Genomic DNA, 24135 nt, shown 5'->3' with positions numbered 1-24135 from the left:
TGTAATAAATTTGTAACTTTTATAAAATGTAGCATCTCTAAAACACTTACTATTAATTGCAAATAAAATTCAGCAATTAGTACTGCATTTCATGTAAAGTATTTAAACCAATTTAAACTTTAGGATGCCGCCAAGTATGAAAAACGCCGGTTTAAATCAAACCTTAACATTGCAACGTTACGTTTGTCCACTGAATCGTAAACCAGGACGATCCCACATGGGTATTAGATTGCAACCTTCATAAATCAGAGATTAGTCATTACAAAAGGGTTAATGGAGTCACAATGTACGTTCTCTGATTGATTGACTAGGCACCATCGAGTCGGTGTCGACCCTTTGCCACAGCATCGTTAGATTTCTTCCACAGAGACCCGTCCCTAACTTACTCACTACCTTGAATCGGTTAGGTCAGGGGTAGGCAACCTCGGCTCTTTTATGACTCATGGACTTCAACTCCCAGAATTCCTGAGCCAGCATAGCTGGCTCAGGAATTCTGGGAGTTGAAGTCCATGAGTCATAAAAGAGCCGAGGTTGCCTACCCCTGGGTTAGGTAAACAAAGGAAGCTTGGCTTTCGCAAGGCCTCTTGGGTACTGTAGTCCACTCGTAACCATGGCGGGCCGCAAACCCTGCTCCTGCGCAAGCGCGTAGCCAAACGCGATGTCTCCTGGGTATTGTAGTTTCCCCCTTTTAAAGGCAGTGGTGTAGTTGTGGTAGGTTTCGGCAACGTGGATATGTTTTCCCAGGCTTCCTCGCGCGCGAGGGACGAACCGCGGGCGAGAACGACGGCGCGGAGCCGGAAATGTCAGAGGTGTCTGCGGCTCAGCTGGTAGCCGGCTCGGTTCCTTCCTGCGGAGAGCCGTACTTCCTCCGCCTGAGGTGTAGGAAGCCGGGAGTCCTTGGGAGCAGCCTCGGGAAGGATTCCTACTGAACGGAAAGCCCGTAGTCCTCGGTTCGGGGACCAGCAGTGACCCAGCGAGGAGTGGGGACCCCGAGATGATGCAACCGGGGAGTGCCCAGCCCCGTCTCTGCCGAGTAAGTCCGGGGAGCTTCGTCCTCCCGCACTGGTTAGCTTTCTTCTCTCCGGCTCTATCAGGCCGGCCTTCCCCGATTCGGCGCCCTATTATGTATTGGACTACGGTTCCCATCACCCGCAACCCGGGAATTTGGAGATTCGGGCAGAAGCAGGGTGCACCAAGTTGGGGAAGGGCATTTTCTTCAAAGTAAGGACAGTAACCAGCATATCCAGGAGGCGACTGTAGTAGAATTGGAGTGAAATCTTCCTAATTCTAAAGGATTTTTTTTTAAAAAAAATAATTACTAACAGGATGGGTGCTTTAAAGTCTTGAAAACCGGGCAGCCCACTCTGGTTCTGTGGGATTCTCTGCTCCATTTTTTATTTTTTATTTTTTTTTTGCTTGCTTAGACCGGATAGAGAAGTGTGCTAAATAAATGTAGGGCATGGATGTGAATAATTATCAATGGATATGTATATATTCTGGCGTTACCTGTTGCCAGCCCTACCCACGCATGTTGATAGAAACTCTTCTCACAAATTGTTGCTTATTTCTGTCCTCCAGTGTTAGATGAATAGAAATGCTAGAATTCAGTACTCAGCACTTTGAATCTTAGGTGGTGTGTGTGTGATAGTCATATATATAATATGTGTGTGTGTGTGTGTTTCTTTGTGTTTATGTATTCACACATGAAGAATATATTGTGGTTAAAGGACAAAATATAGTGGTGCCTTGGTATTCATCGTTAATTGATTCCAGGAGGTGCGATGAGTACTAAAAATGATGAGTACCAAACAGTTTTTTCCCTTAAGGAATAATATATTGAGTCATAAGGCAGCCGACACAAGTTCTAGCTTGTGCATTGAGTACCAAACAAACAATGAGTACCGGGATAAAATTTTTACATCAAATTTGATGATTTCACAGCAGTTGAGTACCAAGGTACCACTCTAAGGATAAATGTGCCTGTATTAGAATGGTGATTGGTTCCTGTATAAAATTAGCAGTGCTGCTTTTATACAAATCTAAATAAACATAAACAAACATAAACATAAAAAGTTCATTACAAAGCAGGGAAACCAGATCAATTTCTGAAAGGCAAGCTTGCAAGTGCAAAGGGAGATGAATGTGAAATGCACACTTAGCTCTCTTTGAATTGCCAACTTGAATTTACAGCTTCATTTTTTACATGTTATCTTGTAGGACAGACAAGTTTACAGATATGGTGTATAGTGTTTGCTTAAGGTTTTATCTTACTACTTTTGAAATGTTACTATGCTTTTTTTAGACCAGCAGTTGCTTAAGCTTTTTTCCTTAGTTACTTTAACTGATTTAATAATACTTTAAAATTATTAAGATATCCTGATGGAAGCTTTTGATGGTTAGCTTTTTCTCAGTACCTGTGTAGTAAAAATTACAGTATAGGATAAAAGTTCGCTATCAGATTTTAATCTTCTCATCTCTGCTTACGATAGCAATATGTTATAAAAGCAATATGTACTACTTATGCGATCATGGTTTGAAGTTCATTTCCAATGACTTAATAAGAGCTGACAAACGAAATAATGAAGCATAAAATTAATAGTTGGTATTCCAGATCTTACTTATTCTTTAAAATATATTCTACCTTTCTGCTACAATATGACTCAAAAGGGCTGACATAATGTCATCTAAAACAGTCATAGCACAAATCAATAAAACAATATTTTTTAAAAAACCAAGAAAAACAATCTAAACTGGCTCAAAGGAGCAGGGAGACAAAACAGGGCCAGAAATTCAGTCATCTGAAAGGTCTGTGATCTTCTAGGGAAAAAAATATTCTTGAGTGGGACATCATAGGGAGGGAGGAAAGTCTGTGGCAGGATAACCAACCCTTGACACAACCACAAAGAAGGTCACATTCTGCATTCATGTCAGAAAACCTTTGAACGGATGGATTATGCAAAAGGGTCATTCAGGATCATCTTGGAGAACAAGCAAGCAGGATCATCTAGTAGGAACTATTTCCTTAGACATTTTAGTTGTGAGTTATTTCTTATCAGTTTGTATTGCATCTTTTCTATAAGGAGCATTGTCTATATTATCTTTAAAAACTCCAGTGCTGTCTCTTGTATGAGGATAGAAATACATATACATGCAGACAGTCACATATTCTATACAGAGAACAATTTAAAAAATGCATAAAAAGAGTATCTCAAGCATTGCATAATCCCAGACACTCTTAATATGCTATTCCCTATAGATTAGCAAAACATGCAATGTGGCCTTTCCTCACTTGAATGCTCCCTTCCCTCTTCTTTAAAGTTGCTTTTTTCTTATGACAGAGCTGTGTAAGTACAATAGCTCCTCCTGAAGAAAAACAGTTAAAAGCAAGGGGTCTTGTTCTCTAAAGCAGCCACAGGTTCCTCCCAACTCCAGATTTAGTACACTGTTACTGTACTCCCATCAATCTCAGGCAGCAGGACCAATAGCCATTTGTAGAAGAAGGACAGAGATTACTCAGGAACTGAAATAGCCTTTAGATCAGTGCTTTTGTTCTATATTAAAATACAGTGACGTCTGATGGTATGGATCAGGGTCCAATGTGGTAGACAAGTTAAATGGATTTTTTTAACCTTTTCAGCTGAAAAGTATATGTTTATTACAAGCCGTATTCTATTGTATTTAAATCATTGTTTTGCTGTTTATTACAGATGTAATCCTCTTACAGACTAATATATGCTGGTTGGAATCAGTGGATAATAATGAGTGGTGCAGCTTTGGGCATTGAGATAGTTGCTGTCTTCTTTTTGGCATTAATCATACTACAGCGATATGGTGACTTCAAAAAGCAGCACAAACTTGTGATTGTTGCAACACTATTAGCTTGGTATCTTTGTTTTCTAATAGTCTTTATACTGCCCTTAGATGTCACTACGGTAAGAATTTTCGTATTTATTTTCTCCCATTTTAATAAAATTTGATTATAATTTTTCCATAGGATTAACACATAAGGATTTACTGTTATTTGGACATAATTTATTTTCAAAAAAATCGCATCAGATATCTGATTAATATCTAATGTAAAATGTGCTTATTCAGTAATTTGAACCTATTCACTTTATTACACTTTTTTTGAAATCAACAAACATACAGTAAGGATACATTCTCTCATTGCATACATTTGTCAATGAGTTGCTGAAAAGCAAAGGATGATTGGCACACATCAACATAGCAAAATTGGGGGGTTTCATTTTGGGAAGCTGATGTGTTTGATGAATATGTCTTTATAACTCAGTGTCTTTATAACTCTTATTTTACTTTTGTCCAATTGCTGACTTTTTGTTTTCTAGACTATATACAATCGGTGTAAGCGTGATCTAAACGAGTCATACATTTATCCCACCAACAGTGGATCAGAAGCGCAACATCAAGACATTAATCCCACTCAGAGGTACCAAGGCATATAAAAGTTAAATTCTTTTTTGATCTGAAAATCTCTTGACAATCTTGTAACATTGGCAGGACGAGGAGGAGCCTCTCTTTTAACTTAAATGAGAAAAATGTCATGAAAATGTGAGGTCCTCAATGAGATATCAATAAAAATAATTAAAGGTGGTGTAATTTGGCAGAAAGATGTTGTGATGTGGTTTTTTATTATTATTACATAACATAGTACAGGTAATCCTCGACTTACAACAGTTCATTAGTGAGTGTTCAAAGTTGTGACACTGAAAAAATGTGACATGACCATTTTTCATAGTTAAGACCCTTGCAGCATCCCCATGGTCATGTGACCAAAATTCAAATGCTTGGCAGTTGGTTCATATTTATGACCGTTACTGTGTCCCCAGGGTCATGTGATCATCTTTTGTGACCTGACCAGCAAAGTCAATGGGGAAGCCAGATTCACTTAACAACCAGGTTACTAATTTATCAACTGCAGCGATTCATTTAACAACTGAGGCAAGAAAGATTGTAAAATGGAGCAAAATTCACTTAACAACTGTCTCACTTAACAGCAGAAATTTTGGGCTCAATTCTGGTTGTAAGTCGAGGACTACCTATAGAAAGTGTGGTATTTGTTTAAAAACAAAGTGAAAACAAAAAGACATCTCTATGAATATTTCCTTTTTACTTGGTTAATTACTTGTATTTAATGCAAGTATACTTTATTACATTTTCAGTTATTAATTCCTGGGTCTCTCTTTGTCAGTTCTCCAAAGTAGGACACTTTATAGTTCTGGCATAGATCAGCAGTCTCATTCAAAATGAATGAGACAGATGGGAGTATAAAGGGAAGCAGTCATAGTTCTAAGCCAAAGGGCACAAAATTCAAACCAGTTTATATTGCATCAGATCATTGGTGACGCTTTTTATGAGTCATGTTGTTATTACTATTGGCTGAATAATCCAATTTATACTGTAATTAGTAGCTCGAATGGTAAACATTTCAGTTTGGGTCTGAACGTTGAATGAGTTCATATTCTGAGGGTTTTTTTACTTTGAGTAATCAATTTAATTTGCATGTATGATTCTACGATGCTGAATAGCTTAATGAGCTCTATTTTATTATTCTATAATCCATGTAGTCCTTGAGTTACAATAGTAATTGGGACTGCAGTTTTAGTCACTAACAATGCAGTCATAAAGTGCAACATCACATGACTTCATTACTTAGCAATAGTAATCCCAGCATTCCACATTGCCATTGTTAACAGAACCTCACCAGAGGTTAGCCAAGGATCCACCATATCTGGTTTGGTCCAATCCAGTCCTCAGCCTCAATTCTTCCAAGTTAAGAAACTGCCTCCTCTTCAGCTCTCTCAGTCTCCTGTCCGCCCCCCGTGTATGGTGTAAGTATATGTAGATATATGTATATACAGTGTGTGTGCGTGTATACACACACACAGTATGTATATACACAGAGTATATATATATATATACACACACACACACACACTGTGTGTGTGTATATACTGTGTGTGTATACATACTGTACATACATACATATACATATGATAAAAAATACTTAAAAAGTGATCACCGAGACTAAAAAACTTTATTAAACACTTAGCTTTCGTTAGCGACTGCTGATGTTGTCAAAGTATAAACCAGATCCTCCCGCCCTCCTGTAGTTAATTGCTCTGTTGTTTCCGTTGTGCTCGTTGACAGCTGTTTAAATTTCGGCGCTCTGCTCCTCTCTTCGTGCCCCGCGTGCGTTCTGCCGCACGCAGTCACTCCTATGGGCTATGTGAGAGGCTCATTATTGCTTTACATTGCAATATAGCCTTTCTTAGAACATTCCTTCCCCATCAAAAATTAGTGCTGTATATTTCTATATTATGCATATGTTTGATGCTAACTCTCATTGTCTTTATAGTAAACCCAAATGTTTCAAACCATGGAGTTATATCCCTGATAGAATTATGCCCATTTTTTGGCGTGTTGTATACTGGACATCACAGTTTTTAACATGGTAAGTATTGTGGAAATTTCTGGAATGCTTGAAACAGCCTAAACTAAAATATTCAAAAGAACAACAGTCTATATATTTGCATATCTTATCACTTGAATGTTCATCATTAATGTGAAATGTGAAGGACATTTTAATTGAAAGACAGGTTTGCCTACCAGGATTTCTCAAACTTCTTTACATTAGGTCATGTAGGTTTTAAGACAGTTCTTCTCTCTATTCTAGCCAAGTGAAAAAATCTTATTTAAGCCATCAGAGAAACTAAACTGAGGAAGGAACTTGGCTTTTCTGTAAAGTAGCTGCTCTGTTCACTGAATCAGTTGGATATACTTTTTTGTCACAGATGGTGACAAAATATGAACTCGGTACCTGCTGCCAATGATAGATTTACTTAACACACCAGTCCTGTAGTTCTGAAATCAGTTCTGTGAAGAAACGGTTTCCTTCCTTTTGATTTATTCTTTGGACCTTAGAAGAAGACGTTTCAGAAATATTATAGCTGCCAGTTTTTCTATTTGTATGTGCATAAGTGCCAAGTACTTACTTCTGACCAAGGGAAAAAAATATATTCATTTTGTTTTTTATTCCTAGGATTCTGTTACCCTTTATGCAGTCCTATGCTAGATCAGGAGGTTTTTCCATTACTGGGAAGATTAAAACAGCATTAATTGAAAATGCTATATATTATGGAACATACCTTTTGATTTTTGGGGCGTTTTTGATATATGTAGCTATAAATCCCAAAATCAGCTTGCAATGGTAAGTAATACTGCTAAGCCTTTAGTATTTTGAAATGTTGTATATTTAGATTGTTATTTAGTGATTGGAGGAGATAGAACTTATAGCTATGTTGTTGAACTTGATTTAAGATTTGATTTTTAATTTCATATCTAGTTGCACATATTTACTTATGGTAGATTTTTCTTGTGGATGAAAGGATATTGAGCTTCCCTGATCCAATATGGCTCTTGCCTCATACTATTTAAGGCAGGGGTCCTCAACCTTGGCAACTTTAAGACTTGTGGACTTCAACTCCCAGAATTCCTCAGCCTCAGTGGGGCTATTTCTAACAGGGACTAAAATAATGTATCAATGTATTCTTTATTGGTAGAAGCCACTTGCTTCTTTCGCATTAATTATTAATTATTTATTTAAGGAATTTACCATTCACTTAATTAATTATTTAATTATGGAAATCGATGATTATTAATCATGACTAGCAGCTGCGAAAGCTCAACATTTAATTTCAACCTTGGCTGAGTAGCTTAATAGATTTGTACTGAGAATGTAAGCCAACGAGACCAGTTGCTTCACCGGCTCAGTACGGAATGCTTTCTCTGGCAAAAACAGGTGTGTCTGTCATGTTAAAAATGTTTTTTAAAACAAAAAACCCTCCATTTTAAGTTTGAAATAGCAATTTGCTCTTACCAAGAGTCTTCCAAGGTTGTTCCTACTATAAAAGTTCATAACATTTTTGGTTTTGGTGTAACAGGATTAGAACACTTCAGTAAAGTCAAAACACCCATTTAATACTCAGAATTTTTTACGTAATATCAACATTCATATGAACCTCTTGGATATAGCAAATTATTGTACTTTATCAACAATGTATTAAACCAAACTCTGGAAAAGGAATCATCAGTCAAATAATAAGATAGAAAAATAATTTAATATCTGTTATTTTTTTCTGATAAAAATGTAATTTAATTGATTATGGATCATCAACATGGTATTGACTCTTAGCAGCCATCTAGGTAGATATTCTCCAGGATTTTATATAATGGTGGCATAAAATCTTTAGTACTTACTGCATATGAAAACCCAGCCCACTTTTTCTGTTTTAGGAGTCAGCTTCAGACAATTGGAATAGCTGCTGCCAATACCTGGGGCCTCTTTCTGCTTGTGTTGCTGTTAGGATATGGCTTAGTAGAAATTCCACGCTCTCACTGGAATGGAGCTAAAAAGGGCTATCTTCTCATGAAGACTTACTTTAAGGCTGCTAAACTGATGACTGAAAAGGCAGATGCGGAAGAAAACCTGGAGGATATCATGGAGGCAAGTGAATTCCACAGCCAAATGCAGGGATACAAAAGGAAGTAGATAAAAAGATTTTGAGAAACAAAATATACCAAAGGTACATAACAATTTCTTGATATCCAGGATAGCAAGAAAGATAACAAGCAGTTTGGATGATGTCAGCTGCAGTGCTATTCAATACTTACATGCAAATGGAATTTCCTGCTCCCTTATTTAATAATTTCAACTCTAATTTTTAAAGATAACGCCTCCAGCCCCCAGAGCCAAAGAGCATAAATGGTGCAAAGTAAAAAGAGGACTCCATTACAACTTATATTGCCTGCTTTTCCACCCTTTTACTAAAAGAGGTTTCAAAATAAATTCCTCAGTGAGTTTGTCTCTGCTTGTAAAAATCTTTTGTAAAACATTTTAAATTTAACTGAATGTCATATTAAAAGGTTCTCTACATAGAAATTATATTTCTAATGTATTTTTTTTTCTCCTCACATAAACAGGAGGTCCGCAAAGTAAATGAAAGCATCAAATACAACCATCCTTTGAGGAAATGTGTGGATACAGTATTAAAAAAGGTAGCTTAATCAAACAGTATTAAATGTTGCCATAGGGCAGGGGTACGAAATTATCAGTTATCATGAGAAGGCTAATTGAAGTCTGGGAAGGAATATTTTCCCTTACTTTTTTCAGCAGAGACAGTAGCACGTCCTGATTTAGTCTCAGTGCCTCATTGTGCCAGGTCATGCCCACAATTACTGGCGCTTGTACTCAACCACTTAGCAATCAGGAGAAAAATGACTGCAAATGGTAGGAGAAAGACCTTTACTAATTTCAGGGTTTTCACTTGTACATTGCCACTGGCCACTTTGGCAGAAGAAAAGACAAGCCACGCAAAAGCTCAGTACTTTCAGACAAAAATATTCCTGCAGGAATACAGGTAGTTCTCAACTAACAGCATTCATTTAGCGACCGTTTGAAGTTACAACGGCACTGAAAAAAACGGCTTATGTCCGTTTTTCATACTTATGATGGTTGCAACAGGCCCATGGTCACCTGATCAAAATTTGGACACTTGCCAACCAGCGTCCTGGGGTCATGGTCCCATTTTGCGACCTTCAGACACTTGGCAACTGACTCCTATTGAAGATGGTTGCAGTGTCCCAGGGTCTTGTGATCATCTTTTGTGACCCGATAAGCAAAGTTAATGGGGAAATCAGATTCACTTAAGAACTATGTTACTAGTGTAACAATTGCAGTGATTTACTTAACAACTGTGGAAAAAAAGAATGCAAAATGGGGCAACACTCACAACTGTCTCACTTAGCAATGGAAATTTTGGGCTTGAGTCATAAGTTGAGGATTTACCTGTAATCAGAACTTTGTCTGAACTGATGTGATTGTGTTTCTGTAGTAGGAACTATTTAGATTCCCAGTTTTAATGGAGCAAGGAAACGAGGTAGCCCACCACTGTTTTCTTTGCTAGAGAAACTTTTGATAAAAAGAAGGAAAACAAAAGCTCATGTATAATAAGAGCAGACCATTTTTTGTCTGTTTTTAAGGCTTCAGTTGTTTTTTCAAATGAAATCACTGATAGGCTTTGATATAGATATAAACTGCAATATATTTTCTTTTAATTCCAGTGTCCTACAGAATATCAGGAGAGGATGGGTCGAAACATGGATGATTATGAAGACTTTGAAGAAAGATCCAATACTTATCCAACAGAGAAAAGCCTAGTGAAGCTTCATAAGCAGGTAGTTAGATAATGTAAATGGCGTATGAGCCGTGGTGACACAGTGGTTAGAATGCAGTATTGCAGGCTAATTCTGCTAACTGCCGGCTGCCAGCAGTTCGGCCGTTCGAGTTTCACCAGTCAAGGTTGACTCAGCCTTCTATCCTTCTGAGGTTGGTAAAATGAGGACCCAGATCGTTGGGGGCAATATGCTGACTTTGTAAACTGCTTAGAGAGGGCTGTAAAACACTGTGAAGTGGTATATAAGTTTAAGTGCTATTGCTATATGTTCAATACATCTGAAGTTGTAGCAGATGTATAAGCAGAACGTGCGGGCTGGATAAGATAAACATGTGAGAGACTAATATCCCTACATTCCTGGATCCAAATAATCCAAAGGTTCTCTTAGACCAGTGTTTCTCAACCTTGACAATTTTAAGGCATATGGACTTCAACTCCCAGAATTCCACAGCCAGCATTGCTGACTGTGGAATTCTGGGAGTTGAAGTCCACATGCCTTAAAATTGTCAAGGTTGAGAAACACTGTCTTAGACCTTCTCAAAGATATCTCTGGATAATTGCATCCAACACTGTCTTTGTTTTCCCTTGAATTTATCTGAACTTAAAGTCATAGTCCAAGAGGTCAAGACTCCAGTAAACAAACTATTTTTATGTTGGGCGTCCTATAATCACACCATAGAGCAGATGACTGTTAAAATGCAGCCTGATATTCCTCAGACTATATCGCTGCATTGGATCTGTTTTGGTAATGGTAATTTGGCTATACTGGGGTGCAGATATCCTTTAATAACCAGCTATGCCCAACAATTGCACCCCAGTCTTTCTAGGGACTGTAGAGTTCTGGAAAATCCGTACATTGGACAATGTACATAGAAAATCTGTACATGAGTATTCAAATGTGATAAGAGTCCTAGGACCCACACAATGTTCCAAATAATATATCATTTAGGCCGGTTTGGGATTTTGGGGGGCCTTGATTGTAAATCTAGCCTCTCTGGTGCCTGGAATACATTTGTAGGTAGTCTAAGCAATGCTGTGGTTAAAAAGATGGTCACATCATCCCAACAAAGTCATTTCAAATCCTCAGCACCTCTTTGGCCAATCTTTGGAAAGTTATAAGGGCATTTCAGAGATCAAGCAAGAGCACACTATAAACAGACTAAGATATGATAAATGCTGACTTTTCCTAACCCAGTGTTTCTCAACCTTGACAATTTTAAGGCATGTGGACTTCAACTCCCAGAATTCCACACTGGCTGTGGAATTCTGGGAGTTGAAGTCCACATGCCTTAAAATTGTCAAGGTTGAGAAACACTGTCCTAACCCCCTGTAGTGTACATAGATGCAGATTTCTTTCAGGTTTGGAGACCAGGACAAGATGCTCTGAATCTTAGACAGATTTTAGTTATCATCTTGCTGTCTTATAAACTCTATTGTTTTGCTCCTAAAGCTTACTCCCAACATCCCAGTAGATTCTCTGCCTTTCAGGAGATCTACTTCTGTATTATATAATGGCTGCAGATGCTCCGAGTAGGTAGGTTAATCTCAGGTTCCAGAAGATCTGCCCTTCCACTGTAACTCAGACCTGATTCCTCTGTTTCAGCAGCATCTCTTGCATGGGTGTCCCTGGTTTTTAGGGAGACTCCAGCTGATCCCTTGTCAAGATTAAGAGATTCATCTTGGCTGACTCTTTTTACCCCTCCCGGAGTCCTGTTGCTTCCTCTTCTACTAAAAAATGCCTTCCTCTGCTTCAGTTTTCTTGAACTCAATGCAAATTTCAAAATTTTACTTGGAGACTGCAGAGTGGGGAAAAACTCTATTCTTTTCCAGCTCCAGATCACAGATTCACGGGAATTCTACTTCCAGTTTCCAAAGATGCACAGTCTTTCCAGTAGGGAAAAGGGCTGGCCATCTGACAAAGAACGTGTCTTCCTCATGGATGTGAATTACATGTCTGAGCTGCAGTGTGCAAATCTGGCATGTAATCTACATACTTCCCCCCCCATGTATTCATTATATGAGCATAAGAATTACCGAGTAATGAAGTTAATTTGTGCTGTCTTTTCAAACTGTTTCTGTTTATTTTGCTAGAACGGTTGGGTACCTGAACTTAGTTGTCTCAAGTTCCAATCTTGTTTTTAAACATGCACTGTATTGTAAGCAGGTGTCATTGTACTCAGACCATGAAAATATATCCACATATAGCCATAATTAGCTATGCTAATCAAGAAATAAGCAAAGTGTTGGTGGAAGACAAGTTCCTACTGTATGTATTTTAAATAATGTGTATGCAGGAAGATACTTGGTAACCCAAGCCATATTCCTCATAAAAGTTATTCCTGTCCTTATTTTGGCATGTGCATGCAAATATACATGTACATTCATTCTTTGGAGTGGAGGTGTATTCTGTTTATTAAGGAAGCCCTTGTTGGAGTTTTGAGGAAATCATCTCTATCTTATTTTGTCCTTATTGCCATAAATAACTAGGATATTGTTTTTATTTTGTTAGGTGAATTATTCAGTTCAAAGGCATCGTCGTACACAAGTCCAGTGGCAAATTCTTTTAGAGCAAGCCTTTTACCTGGAAGATGTGGCAAAAAATGAATCCAGTGCCACTCATCAATTTGTTCATACTTTTCAGTCTCAAGAAGCTGAAAACAAAATTATCCAATATCTCTATTCACCAACTCTTGGTATGTTTTGTTGTACCCGTAATAGAATACATGTTTTAAACAAAGCCTCTAAAACAGTGAAAAGGATTCAACCCAATCCATCCTAAGTCTATAGCATTATCTTTAAAAAAATCATTCAAACTTTGTTCCTTATCAGCATTTTCTCTTTAGGTTTAATTTTGTATGTGAGGTTCATCCTGTGTCCTCTTACTGTCTGCTCTACCTTGAGATAGGTGCTTCAGCTCAAGAGCTGCTACTAGGAAAGATACAGGTTGCCTTCGGCTTATGACCACAACTGGGACCAGAAAATGTATCATTAAATGGTGTAGTATATTAAGTGAGGCATCATGTGACTACATCTGATTTTTTATACCTGATTTTTACTGCATCCTTAAGCAAGATGCCACGTGATTGCAATTTGTGACGGTCCCTGCCGGCTTCCCCCATTGACTTTGCTTGTTGGAAGCCAGCTGGGAAGGTTGCAAATGGGACACTGCAACTCTCATAAATGTGAACCGGCAATGGTCATAAGAGTAAGTCACTGTTTTCAGTGAGGTTGTAACTTCAAACAGTTGCTGAACAGTCATAAATCAAGGACTACCTGAAAGCAGTTTTGAAATGATTTTCATGTTTTCTCCCCTTTGTCATTTCTTTTGTTTCGTTTTGCTTTAGAATGGTATTGGGAATGTCTTCTACGACCGTGGTTTCACAGGATTCTCGCCATTATCCTGGCCATCTTTTCCATCATTGTTGTGTGGTCAGAATGCACGTTTTTCAGCCCAAAGCCAGTTCTGTCGCTCTTTGCCGTCTTCATACGACTAGCGGAAAAGAATTACAACTATTTTTACATAGAGGTCAGTTAATGTGATGGCTTGGCATTTTCTGTCATATTTATTTGTATGAGCCTATTGTTAAGTTCTGCATTCATTGACTTTGAGGAAACTTAGATTTAAGCTTATTTGTTAAGAGCTATGCAAGTTTGGGATCAGAAGGCAATTGGTTTGGTCATTCACATGACACCTGTCTGCAGCTGTTAATTTGAACGCAAATAAAAACTGTCGTTTCTTGTTTTGCAGATGGCTTGCTTTTTTACAATCTTTTTCCTGAGTATCTGCGTTTATTCTACGGTCTTCAGGATCCGTGTATTCAACTATTATTACTTAGCTTCACACCATCAGACAGATGCATATAGCTTGCTTTTCAGTGGCATGTAAGTATTTATTTTGCTACTTGTGTTTGGCCAGTTAAAGCCAATATAAAGAAGGAATGCACTGAAATATAATTAGATCTTGGTCAAAATCCGGAGTCCACAATAGCTCTTGATTTAATTTTTAATCAGATTATGTCATCAATTATTATATATGATAATTATGTAATTAGCAGAAGGAGAATCCCAGAAACTGTTCCCTGCTGTGCAGAAGAGTCTCATTCATAGCAGAATAAGGGAGAGAAGCACTGACAAATTGGGCAGAGGGATCATCTGTAAATATCTCCCTTCTTCCTGTCCATTCCACTCCATTCAGAAATCAACTCCCAACTTTCAGAAGAGTGTTTACCAATAAAAGAGAATATTTGCAGCTCAGGGATGAAATGAACAGTCCTTGGTGCTCTCTGAGCTTGGTATTTCTCTTGCAGATATTGAAGTCTGCAAGAAAACATCCAGTGCTAATATTAGCACTGATGATGTTACCTAGTTGAGTCAAGAAATGTCTGCAAGAAAACAACCAAGCTCAGAGAGCACTAAGGACCCCTCAGAAGAGTGTTTTCTAGAGGTTGCTGGGAACAGAAAGAGGAAATCTATTTTGATTCATCTCCTTTCAGTAGCACATACCTATATCCAGTCCAAATACTGCTTACAGTTCTGTGCGGAGCAGAATACCGGCAGTCATCAATTTATGATCGGTTGCTTAGCAACCATTCAGTTACAAAGAACCCCGAAAAAGCTACTTACAAACTGGCGTTGAAGTTTCAATGGCCGTCCCCCCATAACATAGTCCCATGACCACATTTTGGGCACTCGGGAGTCAGCCTACCTTTAGCATCCTACTGTCACATGACCAACAATGTACAGCATTTTTTTTAATGGAACCTGACATTTGCTTCCATTTTCTGGCAAAAAAAAAAAAAAAATGCTGCAAAGCAAACGGGTGGGTTCATTTAATTAGCATGGCCACCACAAAAAAGATTGGAAAATTGGGCACAATCACATGGTGATCTACTTAACAACCATGATTTACAATTGTAATTGCGGTCTCAATTACAGTCGTAATTCGAGGACTACCTGTATTAAGTAAGTGTTAACTAACGTCTTCTGCATGAAAAGAATCAAGAAAAGTACAATACAGTTTACATGAACACTCTTAGTAATAGGGAAGGAAGAATTTGAAATTACTTTTCAACTGCTGCTACTTTTCACGCAGGTTGTTCTGTCGTTTGACTCCTCCTCTGTGTCTGAATTTTTTGGGCTTGACTCATATGGATGCAGCAATTTCTCAGAGAACCACAGATCAGCCAACTGCTTATACCTCTGTAAGTTAACAGTATTTGTTTATTTTTGCTGTAGTGTATTTATACCAGGGGTCTTCAAACTTGGCCCTTTTATGACTTGTGGACTTCAACTCCCAGAATTCCTCAGCCAGCGTGCCTGGTCATAAAAGGTCCAAGTTTGAAGACCCCTGATTTATACATTTGATACCAAGAGATTTCCCCCAAACAGTTGAAAGCGGGATTTCAAATCTGTTTGGCCTGACTTGATTCTTTCTTTGGCTATTTTGGCTCAGTAGAAATTGTTTCGTTTGCATACAAGTTCCAGTTTGCTATATACAATTTGGTTCTACTGACAGAAGCTTACATGCAATCCCTACAAGGGGAAAATTCATAAATGTTATTAATCTAAGCCTATACTTCTTAAGTCCATCACTGGGCAGATGAGATTTAGTGTATTATCTGTATTTATTGCATCTAATTAGATAGTAAACTTATAATATGTTTCTACCAAAGTTGCACTCAGTAAAGCTAATAGAATAAATATGGTGTATAATAATAACAGATTTCTAAAACAAACCATTGTCAGCTTTAAAGCTATCTAATTTTGGTTCAATAGCCATATAGCGTGGAAATCGGAAATTGCATCTGATGCCTAACCAATGTACTCCATGACCCATAATGATGTTGTACTCAGAAAAGCATCAAATGCTTCATAAACCAAGGCTGGACTAGGATAACATGGCTTATCTTTGAGAGGCACATTCGTTTTCCTTACCTTTTCTGGGGCCTGAATTATTAAGGAACAGGATAAATGTATGCAGAATATATATTAGCAAGTAAAGTTTATGACCTTGATCATTTATGATGATGGGCACGTTAGTCCAGCTTCTATGAAGAGCTTGAGCCAGCCTTAGATGAGACATTAATGCTTTAACAATCTTCTTTTAAAAAAACCAGAACATTTCAAGGATTCAATTTGAGGCAATCTTGATGAATTTAAATCTCTTTTCTTGTAAATAAATTATAATTTTTTTAAAAAAGCTCTAGATTTGTCAGAATCCCTTCCTGCAGTTTATAATGGGGCATACTGATTCTATCCTGATATGGATGGTCTCATTAAACAAAATTTAGTGTACATTTTAGTAAGAAAAATTGGGAATGAAGACTCCTTCCAAATGCTCTGGTTTGTAAGTTGTACCTGCAATCTATCGTGTATCAAAAGGTGACAAAAAATAGAGATGGTTGAATCCAGTCAGTTTTCCAGCATTGTGTAGGAATACTTGTGTCTTGGCATGTCTTACCTGAGTTCTGGGTTTGCATGCAGAAATTGAAGGTTAATCTGGTTTTCTCAGATGAATGCCTGAGAGTACTTAGTTGCAGTTTTCACTGTTACAGATTCTCTTCTTTCTTATACATTATCTTCTTATTTATACATCATCATTCCATCTGGGTAATAAAACAGCAGTCAGGATTACATTGTATTGTGCCATTTTTTTTTGGCAGAAAGCAGTGAGCAGAGGGTTAACCTATAGCTGCAAGTTTGAGCATGTGCAATTGTTTTTACTTCTTTAACATGTCTAGTTTAACAAAGAGAAGGACCAGGGGGGACATGATAGCAGTGTTCCAATATCTCAGGGGCTGCCACAAAGAAGAGGGAATCAAGCTATTTTCCAAAGCGCCTGAAGGCAGGACAAGGAGCAACGGTTGGAAACTAACCAAAGAGAGAAGCAACCTAGAACTAAGGAGAAACTTCCTGACAGTTAGAACAATTAACCAGTGGAACAACCTGCCTCCAGAAGCGGTGAATGCACCAACTCTGGAAGTTTTTAAGAAGAAACTGGACAACCATTTGTCCAAAATGGTATAGGGTTTCCTGCCTGAGCAGGGGGTTGGACTAGATGACCTCCAAGGTCCCTTCCAACTTTATCATTATTATTATTATTATTATTATTATTATTATTATTATTATTATTATTATTATTATTATTATTATTATACAGTATTTGAAGATGAATATCAGACATAAAATATTCTTCCTTAATTATATTTATAGATTTATTTTTTAAAAGCAATAAATATACTATTTATTCTCTGCAGCATCAAATTATAATCTAGTTTTGTGTAGTATAATGAGCTGTCCACAGAATGCATACTGTCTAAAATTATGGATAATAACTTTATTTAACTTTCAGTATATAAGGTGTTTTGAGCGAAGCAGCAAAACAAAACCTGGCTTTGCTAACATCTCTTACTTTTTTTGCTTCCCAGATTATGGGATCAATGAAAGTGTTGTCCTTCATAGCAGATGGTTTTTATATTTATTATCCCATGCTGGTTGTCATTCTCTGCATTGCTACTTACTTCAGGTAGGAAACGGTTTTTTAAAAATTTGTATTGTTTGGATATTGTATGTTCTGAAATTGTTCTTCCTTTCTCAAATGAACTGGCCTTTCTCAGCAAGTTCAGAAAATGTTGAAAAAGTTAAGTTTTAACATCAGCTTGAGTTTTTCCTCCCTTTTCCCGACATGTAAATTTTAGAGTTGCAAGCATAATAACCAGTAATTGTTTGGCTGGTGATAAGTAAAATGAATTTGTACCACAAAAATACATAGTTCTCCTGCTTGACACATCATTAGAATGTTACTTAATTCACATGCTTTAAAAAGATATCTTAAACATATTTTACGTTTTATCTATCTTGACGCTTAATTTCAATTCATATAGTTTGTGAAATAATCATTTTCATTTTGGTGACATTGGATTGGGCCACTGACTGTGGATCTAGAAAAAGTTGATTTCTTTGCCGCCCCTCCCCCCTCTCTCTCCCATGGCAATAATTCCATAAAATGCTGCATAAATTGCTCTCTAGTTCAGGTGATTCTAGACCTAGCAAGCTATTTCATTTTTGAGAAGCATTCTTTGGGGGCAATCAGCAGATAGCCTGTTACATAAAATCTGTTATTCCCCCGTCCGCTGTGATAATTGTAAGCATTTATTGGATCACAAGTCGCTTCCAGTTGTTGCAAGAATTATCTTTATTTTTTCTGTTTGTTTTTATTGTTTGGCAATGGTTTTTTTTTTTCCAGTTTAGGAACTCGGTGTTTGAATCTTCTGGGATTCCAGCAATTCATGGGAGACAATGAGATGACTTCAGACCTAATAGATGAAGGAAAAGAGTTAATCAGAAGAGGTACAAGAGAGGCTGTTTGTGATCATTCTAATCCAGAACTTTGGAATTTTAAACATTGCTCCTTTATTCCAATTTTTTAAAGAATTATCTTCCTGGAGGATATCAACTATGCCAATAAAGGAGAATATTTGTAGCTTAGGGTTGAATGATGGGTCTTTGGTACCCTCGTTAAAAAACATTAAGTGGTGCCAACAGAGCTAAAAGAGGCTGTTCATCATGTCCTGCTCTGCAAAAGCACTCAGTTGACCTTTTTTGGAGACAGAGTACAGTCCAGATACATATTTACTCTCTGAACTTTGTTGTTTTCTTCCAGACGTTTTATTACCCAAACTAGGTAGCTAGTGCACTGATGATGCCACCTAGTTTGGGTAATAAAACGTCTGCAAGAAAACAACAAAGTTCAGAGAGTAAATATGTATCTGGACTGTATTCTGTCTCCAAAAAAGTTAAACTGAGTGCTTTTGCAGAGCAGGAAATGATGAATAGACTCTTTTAGCTCTGTTGGCACCACTTAATGATTTTTAATGACATGCAGCTTCCTTGATACTTAATATTGCCAATAGCTAACTCCACAACTAAGAAGCAGGCCTGTTGTGTTTTGCAAGTTAATAGGGAGAGCCCAACTCTTCTAAAAATGCTGTTTATAGATTCACCTTCCACCTGGCTCTATATTGACATTTGTCCCCAATGATACATGAGTGTACATTACAAGCATCCAATGTTGTTTGGTACATTTCCTAGTTTCTGTCTAGTTTTAAGAAAAAAATAATATCTCCATCCTTACATTGTTAAGAAATGCAGGCTCCTAATTGTGTTTTCTGCACCTTCAACTTAACACATAAATAACTCTTCTAACGTACATGTGCAAAATCTACAATAGAAATATAGAGGTAAATAGTGGCTTAGCCTTGGCCTTCATTCTACTTGCAGCGTAATTTTTTTATCCAGTTTTTGACCTGGTTTTGGCATCGTAATCCTTTGTTTCCCATTTAGAGAAATTTTCCCTGAGCAAAAATCAAGTAATTTGGCCCTGATTCCCCTTGTTCCATGTTCAACATCATTGTCTACGTACAGAAGTAAAGGGATAGAAAGACAGAAGACAGACAATTCTTTGGATTAGATTAGGCAGGGTTGGGAAAAGATTAGCAGTGTTTTGAATCTGTTCACTTCCAAAGCATGTCCAATTTATACTTTCTTGGCCCCACTACTCAATAATGCCTCACATTTTTTGCTGATCAGGGAACTTGAACATATTCTTCCAAAGAGCAGCTACCACATGGCTCCTCCAACCATGATGCAGTTATAACAGACAAGGGACATACTAAACCATCATGCATTTCTTCTGATCCCAAAGTTTGTAATTCTTAGTGGAAAAAAACTGATTTCACTGAAAGTATATATTAAGTGTTTTTTTTTAAATCCACTGGACATTTAAGTGAAAACATTTTTTCTCCCTAGAAAAGAGAAAACGGCAAAGGCAGGAAGATGGTGATAATAGGAGAAGGGTACGTGCAACAGATTAATATATTTTCTCTAAGCAGTAAAAGTTTAGTAATATTGCTGGTTATTTCTGTAGCATGCAATCCAATCCTAAATAGGCAAAAATAAGTGGCATATTACATTTTGTGTAAAACTTTGGCTTCTTTTTCTGAGCAGTATCATATTATAACCATTTGATTATAATGGCTAGATTTCCCTGGCATTTTGTAACTACTCCTTTTTGGTACCAAGTGCTGGTATTTTGAACATGAGTGCCTTTCTTTTTTTATAAATGCCCCAAATAGTGAAACATCATGAATTCTCACAAGACTTCAGCTATCTCCTGTGAGAAGACCAAAACAATTTAGGCATTCTTAGTATGTGAGATCCTACAAGATTTCAGTCATATTTTTTTATTAATTGGTAAGTGGAGCATGGTCCCCCTCTTGGATGCAGTAAACTTAATGAGCATTGTGATTGTTGAACCTTCTTTGAATGCTTCATCCTTCCACTTTCTCATTCTTCAGAGAAAATATTTTGGAATGTCAGACATTAAAATTACTGTACTATACAATTTGTATGTGCCTATAAGTGTATATTTACTCTGTGCATTTTTGGACAGGAGTGGAAAGAACGGTATGGAAACAATCGTGAACCTTCAACAAGAAACAGAAATCTTCAAGCAGACCAAAAAGAATCTAGTTTCACAGAGATCAATACAAACAGATGTAAGAATTGTATTAACAATTTAATTTTGCATTTTGTTTTATTGAGAGTTTTAATTGTTTTTTTGTGAATTTTATGTAATTGAGGGGTCTCTTACTTGCTCTGTATTTCTGTAGATCATGGATAATAATTGATTATTTTATTCAGTTCCAGGAGGGTTGGTAGAACTTGCAGTGATGTTGGTGATATCAAACTAGAAGTAAATTGGAGTCATTGGGAAATAATTAATCAGATTTTGATTTGGGAATGGTCAGTATGCTATCCATTCCCACAGGCTCTGAGCAGATAACAATATAAATAAAACACCCCAAGAAACCCCACGAACCTTTAAGCAAAACAAAAAGAAATATCAGATACAAACAGCCCCATCTTTCAATCAAAAAATACTTTCCTTTTCTACACAGTGGAACAGGAAGTCCCTTAAAGTTGTCCTGGGACACGGCTACCGTCATAAATATGAGTCAGTTGCCAAGCATCTGATTTTTTTTATCCCATGACCATGGGGATACTGTAATAATGGTCGTAAGTATGAAAAACGGTCGTAAGTCGCTTTTTTCAGTGCCATTGTAACACTGAACAGTCACTGTTGTAAGTCGAGGACTATCTGCATTCCAGATCGATTTTTTTTTTCTGTTGAAAAGGCAAAGACCTGTTCAGCTATTTGCTGGAGTTCAACATGCCCCTTGACTGTATTGTGAAATGTCTTCCTGCAGTGACTTCCAAGTACACCAGGTCAAATGGAAGGAATGAAAGGGACAGAGTAGAACTTCTTCAGGATGCAGAACCTCTGGACTTTAATGCAGATTCAGTCAATGAAGATCCTCTGGACTCTGAATCAGGAAGGTAAGGAGTATCTAGAAACCGAAGTTCTATGTAAATACTCTTTAAGTCAAAATAACCTTCCTGATGCCAGGAAGTTCCTGTTCAGATTTCTCATCAGCTATGTTCTGTTAAAAAAAAAAACCAAAGACAAACCAAAGCAGGAGATCTCATCACAGGTTTCCAACATCTCGTCCAGGAAAAAAGATAATTATAGAAGCTTGATCCCAGAAAAAAAATTATTGTTTTCTGACTTTCCTATACTGAAACACTACCAAGAAAGCTTAATATAATACACATAGAAGTGCACTAAAAGTTAAATGCTTGATTATTCATGGCACTGAAAGACAGTTGTTTCCATTATTAATGCCAGATATCATTACCTGAATTAGTTGTGTAAACAATACAATATTAATTTCTTGTCACTGAGTTCTTCCACTGAGTATAGCTTTAGATATTTCCATATTTTATATGGAAAAATTAGAATATAAATTTGAAAATTGCAGAGATGCCATTACAACCTGGTATTTTGTCTTTTTAAGATTTACACAAGTCATAGTGCCATTCCATGCATCTCCATGCATGTGATAAATGAGGTATAGTTCACAAGTTTTCTGCCTTTTATTTGTTTCTTTGTTTATTAGATTTTGTCTTTATTATTTTATAAGTAACCCTAGGTCAGTGATGGCGAACCTTTTAGAGACCGAGTGCCCAAACTACAACCCAAAACCCACTTATTTATTGCTGGGTGCCAGGTGGGCATGGCCCACTAGGTGGACGTGGCTGTGATGGTCATGGCAGACTGGGTGGGTGTGGCCAAGGTGGGCGTTGTCATCTCGATGTTACTCGTGGGGAGGGATGCCTGTGGGGGCCGGGCAGGTTTGGGGGACATCCAGGGGGGTCTCTGGCAGGTGGGGCAGTGGGCAGGAGGCTCATTCTGCGGGGTGAGGTGAGGCAGGGCGGGGCAGGGGTGCCATTGTTGCAGGGCAAGGTGAGACAGAGGCCAGGGAGGCTGCTGCCTGACACCGTCGGCCCCCGCACACAGAGGCCAGCAACCGCATGGGGGCCGACAGTGTCCGTCAGCAGTCACAGCCTGCCGGCCCCTCGACTGGCGCACTCTGGGGCTCCGCAGCCCACCACCAGCAGTTCAGAGAAGCCACCTCTGAGCTGGACGGCCTGCCAACAGCTGAGGAGGCGATGCAGTGGGAAAAGGAGAGCATGCAAGGCCAGGAGGGAAGGGACGGGGGGGAGGGAAACCAGCCGTGCTGGGATGCATCCAGCCACATGGGACCTCGGCGAGTTAGCGGGCGGCTGGTTGAAGAGGGACGGTTGCCATCTCTGGGACATGGCGCATGTGCCCACAGAGAGGGCTCAGTGCCGCCTCTGGCACGCGTGCCATATGTTCGCCACCACTGCCCTAGGTGGTGAACATACATATTACTCCCTCCTCCTCCTATTTTCTCTCCAACAACAACCCAGTGTAATAAAGTTACTAGTCGGAAAATATTGCTATCAGGCTCCTTCTGATTTTGGACTATTATAGCTAACGTTGCTCTCCTCGTTCAATACCTTTAGCTCAGTGGTTCTCAACCTGTGGGTCGGGACCCCATTTGGGGTCGATCGACCATTTCACGGGGGTCGCCAAGCAAGGCTGTCCGCCATTTCTTTTGTCCGCCATTTTTTTTGTCCGCCATTTTTCCCCCTTTTCCGGCGGGTGCCTTACCTCCCTTGGGCTGGGCCAGCTGGTGGTCGGCCTGCTCCGTCTCTGGCGCGTGCCAGCTACGCCTCGGCCGGCGCAGGGGGCGGAACCACGCATGCGCGGCACTCCCAGGCAGGGAAAGTCCTCGACTTACGACCATTTGGGTAGTCCTCGACTTACGACCGGTTTAGTCCTCGACTTACGACCGGTTTAGTCCTCGACTTACAACCGGTTTAGTCCTCGACTTACGACCGGTTGGGGTCGCGGCATTAAAAAGGTTGAGAACCACTGCTTTAGCTCAAAAACAGTGCCACATAAGTTCCATATTTAAAATCTCTTTATTTTCTACAGGTACCAACCTGGTGGAAGATATTTGTCAATGTCTCGAAGTAGAATATTTGATGATGTCTAAAGCCCCAGAACACTTGAATATCACTCTGGGAAAATGCCTCATATCTCATTCTGCAACCGAATCGGCTTCAGTTCGCCAGGAAAGAAAATGGAATGTGAGGAATAAGGAACTTTTTTCCTCTAACAAAATGCACTTTGTAGAATTAGTTGCCCACTTCAAGATGGGCTTAGAGCATTGGTTTCCAACCCCTGCAGCGGTGCCTTTTCTAGCTTTCCCCTCACTCCTTCAAACTTTGAATAGGATTTGAATAAGAAAAGAAGGGGCACAAGGGAGAAAGGGGTGCTCGGCGGCCCAGAGACAGTTCTTGTTGTTTGGGGTTATTCTTATCTCTTAATGAAGAAGCCTCGTCAACTTCAGAAAAACCTCTCCTAGATTTTAGAAGCTGTCCATACATAAAG

General features: G+C 38.5%; 1 protein-coding gene across 1 annotated transcript; it reads left to right on the top strand.

The window, feature by feature from the left end:
* The first annotated feature begins 800 nt into the window (after positions 1-800).
* On the top strand, positions 801-23828 carry LMBRD2 (LMBR1 domain containing 2). The gene is made up of 18 exons (XM_015827335.1): positions 801-1033; positions 3708-3932; positions 4347-4447; positions 6377-6472; positions 7061-7228; positions 8314-8524; positions 9001-9075; positions 10141-10254; positions 12763-12946; positions 13598-13779; positions 14002-14135; positions 15346-15454; positions 17681-17778; positions 18499-18602; positions 20061-20107; positions 20704-20809; positions 21521-21650; positions 23677-23828. Exons 2-18 carry the CDS (start codon positions 3759-3761, stop codon positions 23735-23737), a joined length of 2094 nt encoding a protein of 697 aa, XP_015682821.1. The 5' UTR covers positions 801-1033; positions 3708-3758; the 3' UTR covers positions 23738-23828.
* The last annotated feature ends 307 nt before the right edge of the window (positions 23829-24135 follow it).

The sequence above is a fragment of the Protobothrops mucrosquamatus genome, unplaced genomic scaffold, assembly GCF_001527695.2.
Source record: "Protobothrops mucrosquamatus isolate PMUCROS unplaced genomic scaffold, P.Mucros_1.0 scaffold3619, whole genome shotgun sequence".
Classification (NCBI taxonomy): Eukaryota; Metazoa; Chordata; class Lepidosauria; order Squamata; family Viperidae; genus Protobothrops; species Protobothrops mucrosquamatus.
This window is presented reverse-complemented; position numbering and strand designations above follow the sequence as displayed.

Coding starts and splice junctions, on each gene's coding strand:
- LMBRD2 (XM_015827335.1), top strand. CDS start 3,759: ATGAGTGGTGCAGCTTTGGGCATTGAGATAGTTGCTGTCTTCTTTTTG. Junction 4,448..6,376: donor GACATTAATCCCACTCAGAG/GTACCAAGGCAT, acceptor TTGTCTTTATAG/TAAACCCAAATGTTTCAAAC. Junction 10,255..12,762: donor TAGTGAAGCTTCATAAGCAG/GTAGTTAGATAA, acceptor TTATTTTGTTAG/GTGAATTATTCAGTTCAAAG.